The 13,513-nt window shown below is 45.4% G+C and overlaps 1 protein-coding gene and 1 non-coding gene across 2 annotated transcripts; one reads left to right on the top strand and one right to left on the bottom strand.

Moving 5' to 3' along the window:
- Positions 1-6,537: 6,537 nt before the first annotated feature.
- LOC118367215 (heparan-sulfate 6-O-sulfotransferase 2-like) lies at positions 6,538-12,824 on the bottom strand. The gene is made up of 2 exons (XM_035750386.2): positions 11,877-12,824; positions 6,538-11,299 (listed from the first exon to the last, which is right to left on the bottom strand). Exons 1-2 carry the CDS (start codon positions 12,449-12,451, stop codon positions 10,426-10,428), a joined length of 1,449 nt encoding a protein of 482 aa, XP_035606279.1. The 5' UTR covers positions 12,452-12,824; the 3' UTR covers positions 6,538-10,425.
- Positions 12,825-12,892: 68 nt separating this feature from the next.
- On the top strand, positions 12,893-12,965 carry trnaf-gaa (transfer RNA phenylalanine (anticodon GAA)). Its single transcript has one exon. It is a non-coding gene; the product is annotated as a tRNA-Phe (tRNA).
- The last annotated feature ends 548 nt before the right edge of the window (positions 12,966-13,513 follow it).

The raw sequence follows: 13,513 nt of genomic DNA, 5'->3' as shown, positions 1-13,513 counted from the left end.
GAACCGTTTCTGGGAGAGGGAAGCTTGGAGGTGCCAATAGCTGAAATGGTCCACCCACACAGACAGTGTGGTCTTCAACCTCAAACTTTTACAGACACACAATTGAGAGCATCCTGTCGGCTGTATCACCGCCTGGTACGGAAAACTGCACCGCCCACACCAGCTCTCCAGAGGGTGGTGCAGTCTGCACAACGCATCACCGGGGGCAAACAAACTGCCCTCGAGGACACCTACACCACCCGATGTCACAGGATGGCCAAAAAGATCATCAAGGACAACAACCACTGGAGCCACTGCCGGTTCTGCCACATCTGTGAAAGTGGAATGTGTTGTTTGTTGATTGAAAAACAAGAAAGCGTTAAAAATATATAAATATATAAACATCTCCTTTTTTGATATAACTATACTAAAAATATCCATGTCACCAAAATAATTGATTAAAACACACTGTTTTGCAATGAATGTCTACAGTAGCTTCAACATCACTCCGTAGAGTAGCACCATGGACAGCTGGCTTCCATTCTCCTGTGGGTACATTGACTTCAATACAAAATCTAGGAATCAAATCAAATCAAATTGATTTATATAGCCCTTCGTACATCAGCTGATATCTCAAAGTGCTGTACAGAAACACAGCCTAAAACCCCAAACAGCAAGCAATGCAGGTGTAGAAGCACGGTGGCTAGGAAAAACTCCCTAGAAAGGCCAAAACCTAGGAAGAAACCTAGAGAGGAACCAGGCTATGTGGTGTGGCCAGTCCTCTTCTGGCTGTGCCGGGTGGAGATTATAACAGAACATGGCCAAGATGTTCAAATGTTCATAAATGACCAGCATGGTCGAATAATAATAAGGCAGAACAGTTGAAACTGGAGCAGCACCACAGTCAGGTGGACTGGGGACAGCAAGGAGTCATCATGTCAGGTAGTCCTGGGGCACGGTCCTAGGGCTCAGGTCCTCCGAGAGAGAGAAAGAAAGAGAGAATTAGAGAGAGCATATGTGGGGTGGCCAGTCCTCTTCTGGCTGTGCCGGGTGGAAATTATAATAGAACATGGCCAAGATGTTCAAATGTTCATAAATGACCAGCATGGTCGAATAATAGTAAGGCAGAACAGTTGAAACTGGAGCAGCAGCATGGCCAGGTGGACTGGGGACAGCAAGGAGTCATCATGTCAGGTAGTCCTGGGGCATGGTCCTAGGGCTCAGGTCAGTTGAAACTGGAGCAGCAGCATGGCCAGGTGGACTGGGGACAGCAAGGAGTCATCATGTCAGGTAGTCCTGGGGCATGGTCCTAGGGCTCAGGTCCTCCGAGAGAGAGAAAGAAAGAAGGAGAGAATTAGAGAACGCACACTTAGATTCACACAGGACACCGAATAGGACAGGAGAAGTACTCCAGATATAACAAACTGACCCCAGCCCCCCGACACAAACTACTGCAGCATAAATACTGGAGGCTGAGACAAGAGGGGTCAGGAGACACTGTGGCCCCATCCGAGGACACCTCCAGACAGGGCCAAACAGGAAGGATATAACCCCACCCACTTTTCCAAAGCACAGCCCCCACACCACTAGAGGGATATCTTCAACCACCAACTTACCATTCTGAGACATATAGCCCACAAAGATCTCCGCCACGGCACAACCCAAGGGGGGGGGGGCGCCAACCCAGACAGGATGACCACAACAGTGAATCAACCCACTCAGGTGACACACCCCCTCCAGGGACGGCATGAGAGAGCCCCAGTAAGCCAGGGACTCAGCCCCTGTGATAGGGTTAGAGGCAGAGAATCCCAGTGGAAAGAGGGGAACCGGCCAGGCAGAGACAACAAGGGCGGTTCGTTGCTCCAGAGCCTTTCCGTTCACCTTCCCACTCCTGGGCCAGACTACACTCAATCATATGACCCACTGAAGAGATGAGTCTTCAGTAAAGACTTAAAGGTTGAGACCGAGTTTGCGTCTCTGACATGGGTAGGCAGACCGTTCCATAAAAATGTAGCTCTACAGGAGAAAGCCCTGCCTCCAGCTGTTTGCTTAGAAATTCTAGGGACAATTAGGAGGCCTGCGTCTTGTGACCGTAGCGTACATGTAGGTATGTACGGCAGGACCAAATCAGAGAGATAGGTAGGAGCAAGCCCATGTAATGCTTTGTAGGTTAGCAGTAAAACCTTGAAATCAGCCCTTGCTTTGACAGGAAGCCAGTGTAGAGAGGCTAGCAAATCAAATCAAATCAAATGTATTTATATAGCCCTTCGTACATCAGCTGATATCTCAAAGTGCTGTACAGAAACCCAGCCTAAAACCCCAAACAGCAAGCAATGCAGGTGTAGAAGCACTGGAGTAATATGATACATTTTTTTGGTTCTAGTCAGGATTCTAGCAGCCGTATTTCGCACTAACTGAAGTTTATTTAGTGCTTTTCCGGGTAGCCGGAAAGTAGAGCATTGCAGTAGTATAACCTAGAAGTGACAAAAGCATGGATTAATTTTTCTGCATCATTTTTGGACAGAAAGTTTCTGATTTTTGCAATATTACGTAGATATCTTTCCGACAGATAAGATCTAAACCAGGCCAGAACATGTCCGTGTCGACCAATTTGGGTTTCCAATCTCTCCAAAAGAATGTGGTGATCGATGGTATCAAAAGCAGCACTAAGGTCTAGGAGCACGAGGACAGATGCAGAGCCTCGGCCTGATGCCATTAAAATGTCATTTACAACCTTCACAAGTGCCGTCTCAGTGCTATGATGGGGTCTAAAACCAGACTGAAGCATTTCGTATACATTGTTTGTCTTCAGGAAGGCAGTGAGTTGCTGCACAACAGCCTTCTCTAAAATGTTTGAGAGGAATGGAAGATTCGATATTGGCCGATAGTTTTTTATATTTTCTGGGTCAAGGTTTGGCTTTTTCAAGAGAGGCTTTATTACTGCCACTTTTAGTGAGTTTGGTACACATCCAGTGGATAGAGAGCCGTTTATTATGTTCAACATAGGAGGGCCAAGCACAGGAAGCAGCTCTTTCAGTAGTTTAGTTGGAATAGGGTCCAGTATGCAGCTTGAAGGTTTAGAGGCCATGATTATTTTCATCATTGTGTCAAGAGATATAGTACTAAAACACTTGAGCGTCTCTCTTGATCCTCAGTCCTGGCAGAGTTGTGCAGACTCAGGACAACTGAGGTTTGGAGAAATATGCAGGTTTAAAGAGGAGTCTGTAATTTGCTTTCTAATAATCATAATCTTTTCCTCAAAGAAGTTCATGAATTTATCACTGCTAAAGTGAAAGTCATCCTCTCTTGGGGAATGCTGCTTTTTAGTTAGCTTTGCGACAGTATCAAAAGGGAATTTCAGATTGTTGTTATTTTTCTCAATTAAGTTAGAAAAATAGGATGATCGAGCAGCAGTAAGGGCTCTTCGGTACTGCATGGTACCGTCTTTCCAAGCTATTCGGAAGACTTCCAGTTTGGTGTGGCGCCATTTCCGTTCCAATTTTCTGGAAGCTTGCTTCAGAGCTCGGGTATTTTCTGTGTACCAGGGAGCTAGTTTCTTATGTGAAATGTTTTTAATTTTTAGGGGTGCAACTGCATCTAGCGTATTGCGCAAGGTTAAATTGAGATCCTCAGTTGTCCTCTGGCGTCCTTGGGTAGGCAGAGGGAGTCTGGAAGGGCATCAAGGAATCTTTGTGTTGTCTGTGAATTTATAGCACGACTTTTGATGCTCCTTGGTTGGGGTCTGAGCAGATTATTTGTTGCAATTGCAAACATAATAAAATGGTGGTCCGATAGTCCAGGAATATGAGGAAAAATATTAATACAACATTTATTCCATGGGACAAAACTAGGTCCAGCGTATGACTGTGACAGTGAGTGGGTCCAGGGACATGTTGGACAAAACCCACTGAGTCGATGATGGCTCCGAAAGCCTTTTGGAGTGGGTCTGTGGACTTTTCCATGTGAATATTAAAGTCACCAAAGATTAGAATATTATCTGCTATGACTACAAGGTCCGATAGGAATTCAGGGAACTCTGTGAGAAACACTGTATATGGCCCAGGAGGCCTGTAAACAGTAGCTACAAAAAGTGATTGAGTAGGCTGCATAGATTTCATGACTAGAAGCTCAAAAGACGAAAACGTCATTTTTGTTTTTTGTAAATTGAAATTTGCTATCGTAAATGTTAGCAACACCTCCTCCTTTGCGGGATGCACGGGGGATATGGTCACTAGTGTAGCCAGAAGGTGAGGCCTCATTTAAAACAGTAAATTCATCAGGCTTAAGCCATGTTTCAGTCAGGCCAATCACATCAAGATTATGATCAGTGATTAGTTCATTAACTATAATTGCCTTTGAAGTAAGGGATCTAACATTAAGTAGCCCTATTTTGAGATGTGAGGTATCATGATCTCTTTCAGTAATGACAGGAATGGAGGTGGTCTTTATCCTAGTGAGATTGCTAAGGCGAACACCGCCATGTTTAGTTTTGCCCAACCTAGGTCGAGGCACAGACACGGTCTCAATGGTGATAGCTGAGCTGACTACACTGACTGTGCAAGTGGCAGACTCCACTATGCTAACAGCCTGTTGCCTGGCCTGCACCCTATTTCATTGTGGAGATAGAGGAGTTAGAGCCCTGTCTATGTTGGTAGATAAGATGAGAGCACCCCTCCAGCTAGGATGGAGTCCGTCACTCCTCAGCAGGTCAGGCTTGGTCCTGTTTGTGGGTGAGTCCCAGAAAGAGGGCCAATTATCTACAAATTCTATCTTTTGGGAGGGGCAGAAAACAGTTTTCAACCAGCGATTGAGTTGTGAGACTCTGCTGTAGAGCTCATCACTCCCCCTAACTGGGAGGGGGCCAGAGACAATTACTCGATGCTGACACATCTTTCTAGCTGATATGCACGCAGAAGCTATGTTGCGCTTGGTGATCTCTGACTGTTTCATCCTAACATCGTTGGTGCCGACGTGGATAACAATATCTCTATACTCTCTACACTCGCCAGTTTTAGCTTTAGCCAGCACCATCTTCAGATTGAAATAAATTCAGTCTCTCGATGTGCAAAACTGATAGAGACATACCCCAAGCGACTTACAGCTGTAAACGCAGCAAAAGGTGGCGCTACAAAGTATTAACTTAAGGGGGCTGAATAATTTTGCACGCCCAATTTTTCAGTTTTTGATTTGTTAAAAAGTTTGAAATATCCAATAAATGTCGTTCCACTTCATGATTGTGTTCCACTTGTTGTTGATTCTTCACAAAAAAATAGTTTTATATCTTTATGTTTGAAGCCTGAAATGTGGCAAAAGGTCGCAAAGTTCAAGGGGGGCGAATACTTTCGCAAGGCACTGTATATACTGTATTAGACACACCTACTCATTCAAGGATTTTTCGCCACAGGAAAGGAAGACCCAGAGTTACCTCTGTTGCAGATGATACGTTCATTAGTTACCAGCCTCAGATCGCAGCCGAAATAAATGCTTCAGAGTTCAAGTAACAGACAAATCTCAACATTAAATGGTCAGACTGCGTGAATCAGGCCTTCATGGTCAAATTGCTGCAAAGAAACCACTACTAAAGGACACCAATAAGGAGAGACTTGCTTGGGCCAAGAAACATTAGACCAGTGGAAATCTGTCCTTTGGTCTGATGAGTCCAAATTTTTTATTTTTGTTTCCACCCGCCGTGTCTTTGTGAGACGCAGAGTAGGTGAACGAATCATCTCCGCATGTGCAGTTCCCACCGTGTAGCATGGAGGAAGAGGTGTGATGGTGCTTTGCTGGTGACACTGTCAGTGATTTATTTAGAATTCAAGGCACACTTAACCAGCATGGCTACCACAGCATTGTGCAGCGTTACGCCATCCCATCTGGCTTGCGCTTAGCGGTACTATAATTTGTTTTTCCAAAGGACAATGACCCAACACACCTCCAGGCTGTGTAAGGGCTATTTGACCAAGAAGGAGCATGATTGAGTGCTGCATCAGATGACCTCACCTCCACAATCACCAGACCTCAACCCAAATGAGATGTGCCAGACACAACTAAGAATAACCATACTTGTTTGCCAGGGCCACATTCAGCGGCCAAATGTTGCAGGTAGAAATGGCATAAACAGAGATGTGATTCCTTATTCTACATAGTATAGTTCTATCTGAATGTTCCAAAACGTGCCCATGGTACCTATGCATGGTGCACTGTGGTGTTATTGTAGCATGTGCAGTATTCAGATTTCCATCAATTTATTCCTTGCACAATCAAGTAATACATCCAAAGTATAATTTACAGACAGGGATTATAATTTAGACTAGACCAGATTTATTAAAAAAACTAGAGATTACATTTTCAGTGGAGACAGTTGTGGTCACATGGAATCGGCACCTCCTGCTGGAGCAAACAGAGCAGGCAACGATGAGACAACTTGATGGTCCAATCGTGACCTGGCTGGCAACACATTTGTACCAACCAGAGACAAGCGTGTAGGTTACACATGTGTAGTAAGGATGTGGACATACCAACAAACTAATGCATATTAGTAACAAGACATGACACCAGTGAATTATTTTAGTTTAATATACAAAAGAGAAGACAAGGATAGCACAAAAAGTGAATATAACAGACAGGTGTGCTACAGATTGAGGTAATTATACAAATCTAATTGTGAGAAATGTGTTTCTTTCCGCACGATCACTTAAGTCTTTCTCAGTCATTTGTAAGCTGCATGTCATCCGACAAATCATTCAACAGCTTTACCCTGACTAACATTAAGTCATGACAAAAATAGTAGCATAATACGAATACAAAAATCTCAGTGAAAACAAAAACATAGCTTATTCTCTTTCAAACAAAACCAGTTGTATTCAGACCCCTCAACCTTTTCCACATTTTGTTACATTACAGCCTTTTTCTAAACTAAATCTAGTTAAAATGTTTTCCTCAATCTACTTACAATAACCCATTATGACTAAGCAAAAACAGGTTTAGAAATGTTATCAAACGTATCAACAAAAAAATTATTCCTTACAAATGTATTCAGACCCTTTGCTATGAGACTCAAATTAGCTCAGGTGCATCCCGTTTCCATTAATCTCCAGAGTGGCGCAGCGGTCAAGGCACTGCATCTCAGTGCAAGAGGGGTCACTACAGACACTGGTTCGATTCCAAACTGTGTCACAGCAGGCTGTGATTGGGAGTCCCATAGGGATGTTAGGAACCAGCAAGACTATTCCTAGAGCTGGCCGCACATCCAAACTGAGCAATCGGGGGAGAAGGGCCTTGGTTAGGGAGGTGACCAAGAACCCAATGTTCACTCTGACAGAGCTCTAGAGCTCAACCATCTCTGCAGCATTACACCAAACAGGCCTTTATGGTAGAGTGGCCAGACGGAAGCCACTCCTCAGTAAAAGGCACATGACAGCCCGCTTGGAGTTTGCCAAAAGGCACCAAAATGACTCTCAGACCATGAGAAACAAGATTCTCTGGTCTGATGAAACCAAGATGAAACTCTTTGGCCTGAATGCCAAGCGTCATGTCTGAAGGAAACCTGGCACCATCCCTACGGTGAAGCATGGTGGTGGCAGCATCATTCTGTGGGGGTGTTTTTCAGTGGCAGGGACTGGGAGACTAGTCAGGATCAAGGGAAAGATGAAAGGAGCAAAGCACAGAGATCCTGCTCGAGAGGGCTCAAGACCTCAGATTGGGGCGAAGGTTTACCTTCCAGAAGGACAACGACCCTAAGCACACAGCCAAGACAACGCATAAGTGGCTTTGGGACAAGTCTCTGAATGTCCTTGAGCGGCCCAGCCAGAGCCTGAAGTTGAACACCTCTGGAGAGACCTGAAAATAGCTGTGCAGTGACACTCTCCATCCAACCTGACAGAGCTTAAGAGGATCTGCAGAGAAGAATGGGAGAAACTCCCCAAATACAGGTGTGCCACACTTATAGTGTCATACTCAAGATGACTAGATGGCTGCCAAAGGTGCTTCAACAAAGTACTGAGTAAAGGGTCTGAATAATAATGTACATCGGAATATATATATTTTTTTTATTGATTCCTAAAACCTGTTTTTGCTTTGTCATTATGTGGTATTGTGTGTAGATTGATGAGAAAAAAAACCAATCAAATCCATTTTAAAATGAGGATGTAACATAAGTAAATGTGGAAAAAGTCAAGGGGTCTGAATACTTCCTGAATGCACTGTACCTCAATATCAAAATTATTATAATTAAAACATTTCTGTACTAGTAACCAACAGTTCTGCACCAGAATCGTAGGGATCTCCTCAGAAGGCTTGGGTGATTGTGAAGGGCATGGGATTGGTGGTGGGCCTGGACCAAATGGCACTCTATTCTCTATATAGTGCACTAATTTTGACCAGGTTCTAGTCAAAAACTAGTGCACTATATTAGGGAATAGGGTGCCAATTGGGACAAGCACTGTATTCTCTCTCAGAAATGTCATGGCCACAATGTGGGTAAGTGAAGTACATGAAAACAAATTACATTCAAGAAACATAAGTAGGTATAGCGAAATGGAAAACTGGCCATGGACTAAAGCAGCGGTTCCCAAACTAGGGGTCGTGACCCCGTAGGGGTCGCCTGATATGAAAATGGGGTCGCAGGAGAATTTCCAAAATCCTGTTATAATATTGTCTTTGTCTCTCAAAATCATTGTAATGTGGGTCACCTTAAAAATTGAGATTAAAATTATTAAAATCTAAAAATGTGAAATTCAACCAGAGAGCGCCCTTAGATCATTGGAAAAGGCCACACTTGACCATTGCACTTAAAATTATTCCACGGTGAATGGCTAAGCCCAGTATGCTATGAAACCATACACTATTTCAGAGACTTTGATACTACTGGCCACAATTGATATGGTGAAAACAATGTGGTGAGGCAAAGGCACATCAACACCTTTGTCAGATAACTCCCCACCTTATGCTCTCCAATTGGATGCTGTGAGGGCCTAGATACATTGACTTTTGTTCACTACATGTCGGGGGATGCTATTCTCAACAACATATTGTTCTGTCTCACGATTCACGAGCATGAAACGGCACAGGGGATGTTTAGTGTGCCCCGTGGCTATATTAACAAAAACAGATTCCATGGGATTGAATGGTGGGCTTTTGCACAGTTGGGGATCCATCTATCATGGGGACGGCGGATAGGCCTGTGCACTCTAGTTATGAATGTGTCTCCACCTGCCATATGAACGCATTGTATGACACACCCACTGAGCCATAATAGATACACCAAGAGCAACTGGCGGCAAAAGAGCTGTGCACAGAACTTGGAGATATGCAGCAGGTAACTTAGATTGTAAACTATACCGCGTAAGCCTGTTCACAAAACTATGTGGACATATGGGATCATAGCATGACAATGTTCCATTTCACATGAGGCTTGGTGGTTATCAAGGGTTAGTGTTGGAATGATTTTTAGAATTGAGAGTGGAACGGTTGTCATTCGCAATGGATGTAAAAACAGACTTTGTTGACTATCTGTGTAATGAAAAGAAGATGTGTCTCCTTGCCTATGTAACAGACATATTTGGGGAACTGAACGCAAGCATGCAGGGGAAATAAAAAAATATTATACAGATGGAAATCCATTTGACTGTGATCCTGGCGCAGTTGACATGCCGGTAAGTGAAATGACACAGCTGATTCACAGGTCACTATGGAGGAGTTTTGGGACCTAACTCAAAGGGAAAACTATGCCATCTCCCTCCGGGTATTAAAACTAATGGTACACTGATTCAATGCTCTCGTCTGCATTAAGAACAAATATCGATCCAGGTTGAATGTGACAGGAGATGAGATGCGCACTGTCGACCACGTCCCCTGACTTTGAGTAGCTCCGACGCGACATGCATCAAGCACACCCCTCTCATTAGTGTTGGTGAGATGAGATCCATTTTGTCAGACTAATTTGCAATTGACTGTCATGGCCCCACATTAAAAGTATATGAGGGTGGGTTGAGAATACAATCAGAAATACTGAAGGAATGTTTTTCAATTGACCGCCATAGTAAATTTCACATGGTTGGGGTTGGGAGAATTTTCACACATCAAAATGGGGTCATGGCCAAAAATGTTTGGGAACCCCTGGATTAAAGGTTGGGATGCAGGCTAAAGGGAGCTGTGCGTGGTTAGCGTTGAGTTTTGAAAATGGATGTGTCCCATATCTCTTTGTTCCTGAAGTGTGCATTTGTTCACTATTCCCCAAATATTTAATAGCGCTGGATTGGTGTAGGCATGGGCAAAACCACATTTTTCTTATACCAGTCATTTCCTTTCAAAATCACAAAGGGACGTGAACATGTGCACACTTCGGGAGAAAGGAGATATTGGGACACACCCATAATGTCTGTGCAGACAAGGCAAGCCTGGAAAATTCACATGGCTCACTCCTTCTTCGGCTTGGTCCTCTCACTACTACCGCCACTGTTCCACATTGTCCATGTAGTCCTCCATGGTGCTATTCTCCTCCAGACCCCACCACTCTGGCCGCTGCACCTCAGCCTCAACCGCCTGTCCACCTTCCCTCTCCTGCTTCATCTCTGGGGAGGGTGATCGTAGGTGGGTGGTGATCGCCTCCCCGGCCTGGGTCTCTGTCCACTGGGGCTTGTTGCTGGGCCACATCGCCACCGGCCATCCTATCCCCAGCCTAGTTGACCCCAGCCTCCCTCGAAGCCTCCTCCTCTCCTGCTGCCTCTTCTCCCTGGCCTGCCTCCTCTCCTGCTGACGGGCCACCTGGAAGCGCTGGAGGAACAGGTCGCGTGCGTACTCATACAGCTCCACGTCCCATTGGTTCAGCTGGCGGATCCGTTGTTGCGTCTCAGGGGCGACCTCTACACTGCTCGCCCTCGTTCCGTTGAGCTGGGTGAAGGGGGCGATGAACGCCAGGCGGAAGGTCTTCTCAAACAGATACTGGGTTTTCCTCTGGTACTCTGTCAGGCCAAAGAAGGCCATACCCCGCAGGTTCCGCTTGGCGCTCTCTAATAACACGGCCCAGCGCTCGTCCTCGCTCATGGCCGAGTCGTTGTAACAGCCCACTAGGCTGAGATCTGCCAGCATGCGGACCTGCCGGTTGTTGGCCAGGTTGTAGGGGCAGTCCATGAAATCCTTCAGAGAGCAGCCTGACCAGTCATCCCCGGGGTAGCAGCTGGGCAGCTCGGCCAGCGTGGGGGAGCGACCGTCACACACGTGCAGGGAGGCCTTCCAGGTGGCACCACGCTGCACGTGCCGCCACTCGCTCAGGTAGCGCCACACCGGGTCACGCAGGATGGTGATGTAGTAGTAGTTCCGGCTGAGAGAGAAGAGACCTAGGTCAGTTCATTTGTCTTTATATTTGGGGTTTTGTATTCAGCACCTCTGAAAATTCACCAAACTAATAATAACCAACGGAATGGCCTCAATGAGTTTACGTCACAAATGGCATGCCATTTCCTATAAAGTGCACTACTTTTGACCAGGGCCTCTGGACTATATAGAGGAATATAAGGGGGTGATTTGGGACACAGCCTCTGTATGCACCCATCTTCCAAGTTCCCAACCATCTCACAGTCTCTCTGCAGATCACCCAACCCACACACCCAATCATGCCTTCAAAGTGTGAGTTCATGCAGAGTGCCAACAATATTCAATACTCCTCCCAAAAACACACATTTTCCCAAAAATTTGTCTCACAACACATTTTACACTGACTCGGACATGAGAAGCTACACAAACAATACCAGACAAAATCTGGATTACCACTCAAAGATCATACATAACTAAATATGAGCTGTGGATTCAATATTGGGAGAAGATGCTGAACAAATTGAAATGTTCGTCTACAATTCATGTCAAATCCATTCCTCGTTATACTCTTGAGTGACACTCACCTGGGAACTGTAGGCTTCTTGGGTGGCTCACGCATGTTCATGAGGGACGGCACGCAGTTGGTCAGCTCTGTCCAGTCCGCGTGAAGACCGCAGCTCCATCCGGTCGAGAACCGGGAGAAAAGCCACGTTTCCCTTTTACCTGGCCGGTAACAGGTACATTTCTTTTGGCCCGCATGACACTCACAAGGCCTCTCGAGTTTAATATTACGCACTAAATGTCGACCAAAGGTTGTGCCCCCTGTCTTCTGGATGTGAAGAAAAACAATAACATCGTCTCCCTTGATATTGAAGTCAACGAGGCGACTGAGGTCGGAAGTTGTGAAATTGAAGCGGGGAACGAACCGGGCTAGGGCACCGTCCTCAGCGACGTACGGGTCCTTTCCACTGAGGCCAATGTTGTTTACCTCTCCCCGGGACCGGATGGCATTGCCGCCGGACCTGGAGGACAATGATCCTATGTGCAACAGCTGGCAATCGGAGCTAGGACAAACGTACTGAAGCACAATAACACCAAAGAGCAACACCATCACCAGGGCAATATAGAGCCGGTGTTGGTTGGTGGACTTTTCATCCATCTTCCCGAGAGAAACCAAACCGCATTACTCAAACAGTTTGCCCCTCTGCTGGGCCCTTCCTCGGCTGGGGAAAACACTGGTTCTATATTGCTTTCACTTCGTTTACTAAACAAAAACAATGGCCACCTATGGCTGGCTAGCCACACTTGCTAACGTAAGTTACATTCGCACACAGAGAGCGCTTTGATGTTTCACGAAATAATTGTGGCACAGGAGTGATACCATTTACTTCGCACAGAAATCTGCTTGTAGATTAAGGATGTGTTTCCATCTACAATAGTTCGGTGTTTAGAGTTCCCTTCCATTATCACGTTCCCTGTGATCCTCAACCTATCCTCCCACAATCCCCTGCGTTGGCTAGGGAAATACGTCACTAAGTGGAGGCCCTTAAATTCCCCCTCCCCCTAATACATAAAGCTACCACGTCACACTTATCGCACCGCCGAAATAGCTCAGTTGGGAGAGCGTTAGACTGAAGATCTAAAGGTCCCTGGTTCGATCCCGGGTTTCGGCAAGGTGTACATTTTGTTTTGGTCACATACACATGTTATTGCAGGTGGCGCGAAGCGATTGTGTTTCTAGCTCCAACAATGCAGTAATATCTAACGCTACACAACCTAAAAGTAAAATAACGGAATAAAGTGGGCTCCCGAGTGACGCAGCGGTCTATAAGGCACTGCATCTCAGTACTAGCGACCTCGTTATGATTCCAGACTGTATCACAACTGGCTGTGATTGGGAGACGCACAGATGACTCAGCATTGTCCCGGTTAGGGTTTGGCCGGTGTAGGTTTTCATTTAAAATGTTAATTGGTTCTTAACCGACTTAGAGATGAGTAAAGCCAAAATATATAAACATTCAAGTGGCCAGTGATTTCAAATCTATGTATCGACTCGTATTTTTTTCTTTTTTGGCTATATAACATTGGGATATTGAATGTTTTTTGGGTTGAGAAGGAAATACTGAAATCAGAGTCAACATGGGCTTCCTCTTTCTATGCAATGATGTGAAAAAAACTGTAAGCCTACAGATGTTGGCAGGTTAGATGCACCATATCTTCA

This window comes from Oncorhynchus keta, chromosome 34, assembly GCF_023373465.1.
Source record: "Oncorhynchus keta strain PuntledgeMale-10-30-2019 chromosome 34, Oket_V2, whole genome shotgun sequence".
In the NCBI taxonomy this organism is placed as follows: domain Eukaryota; kingdom Metazoa; phylum Chordata; class Actinopteri; order Salmoniformes; family Salmonidae; genus Oncorhynchus; species Oncorhynchus keta.
Note: the sequence above shows the minus strand (reverse complement) of the source record. Positions and strands in the feature narration are given on the sequence as shown.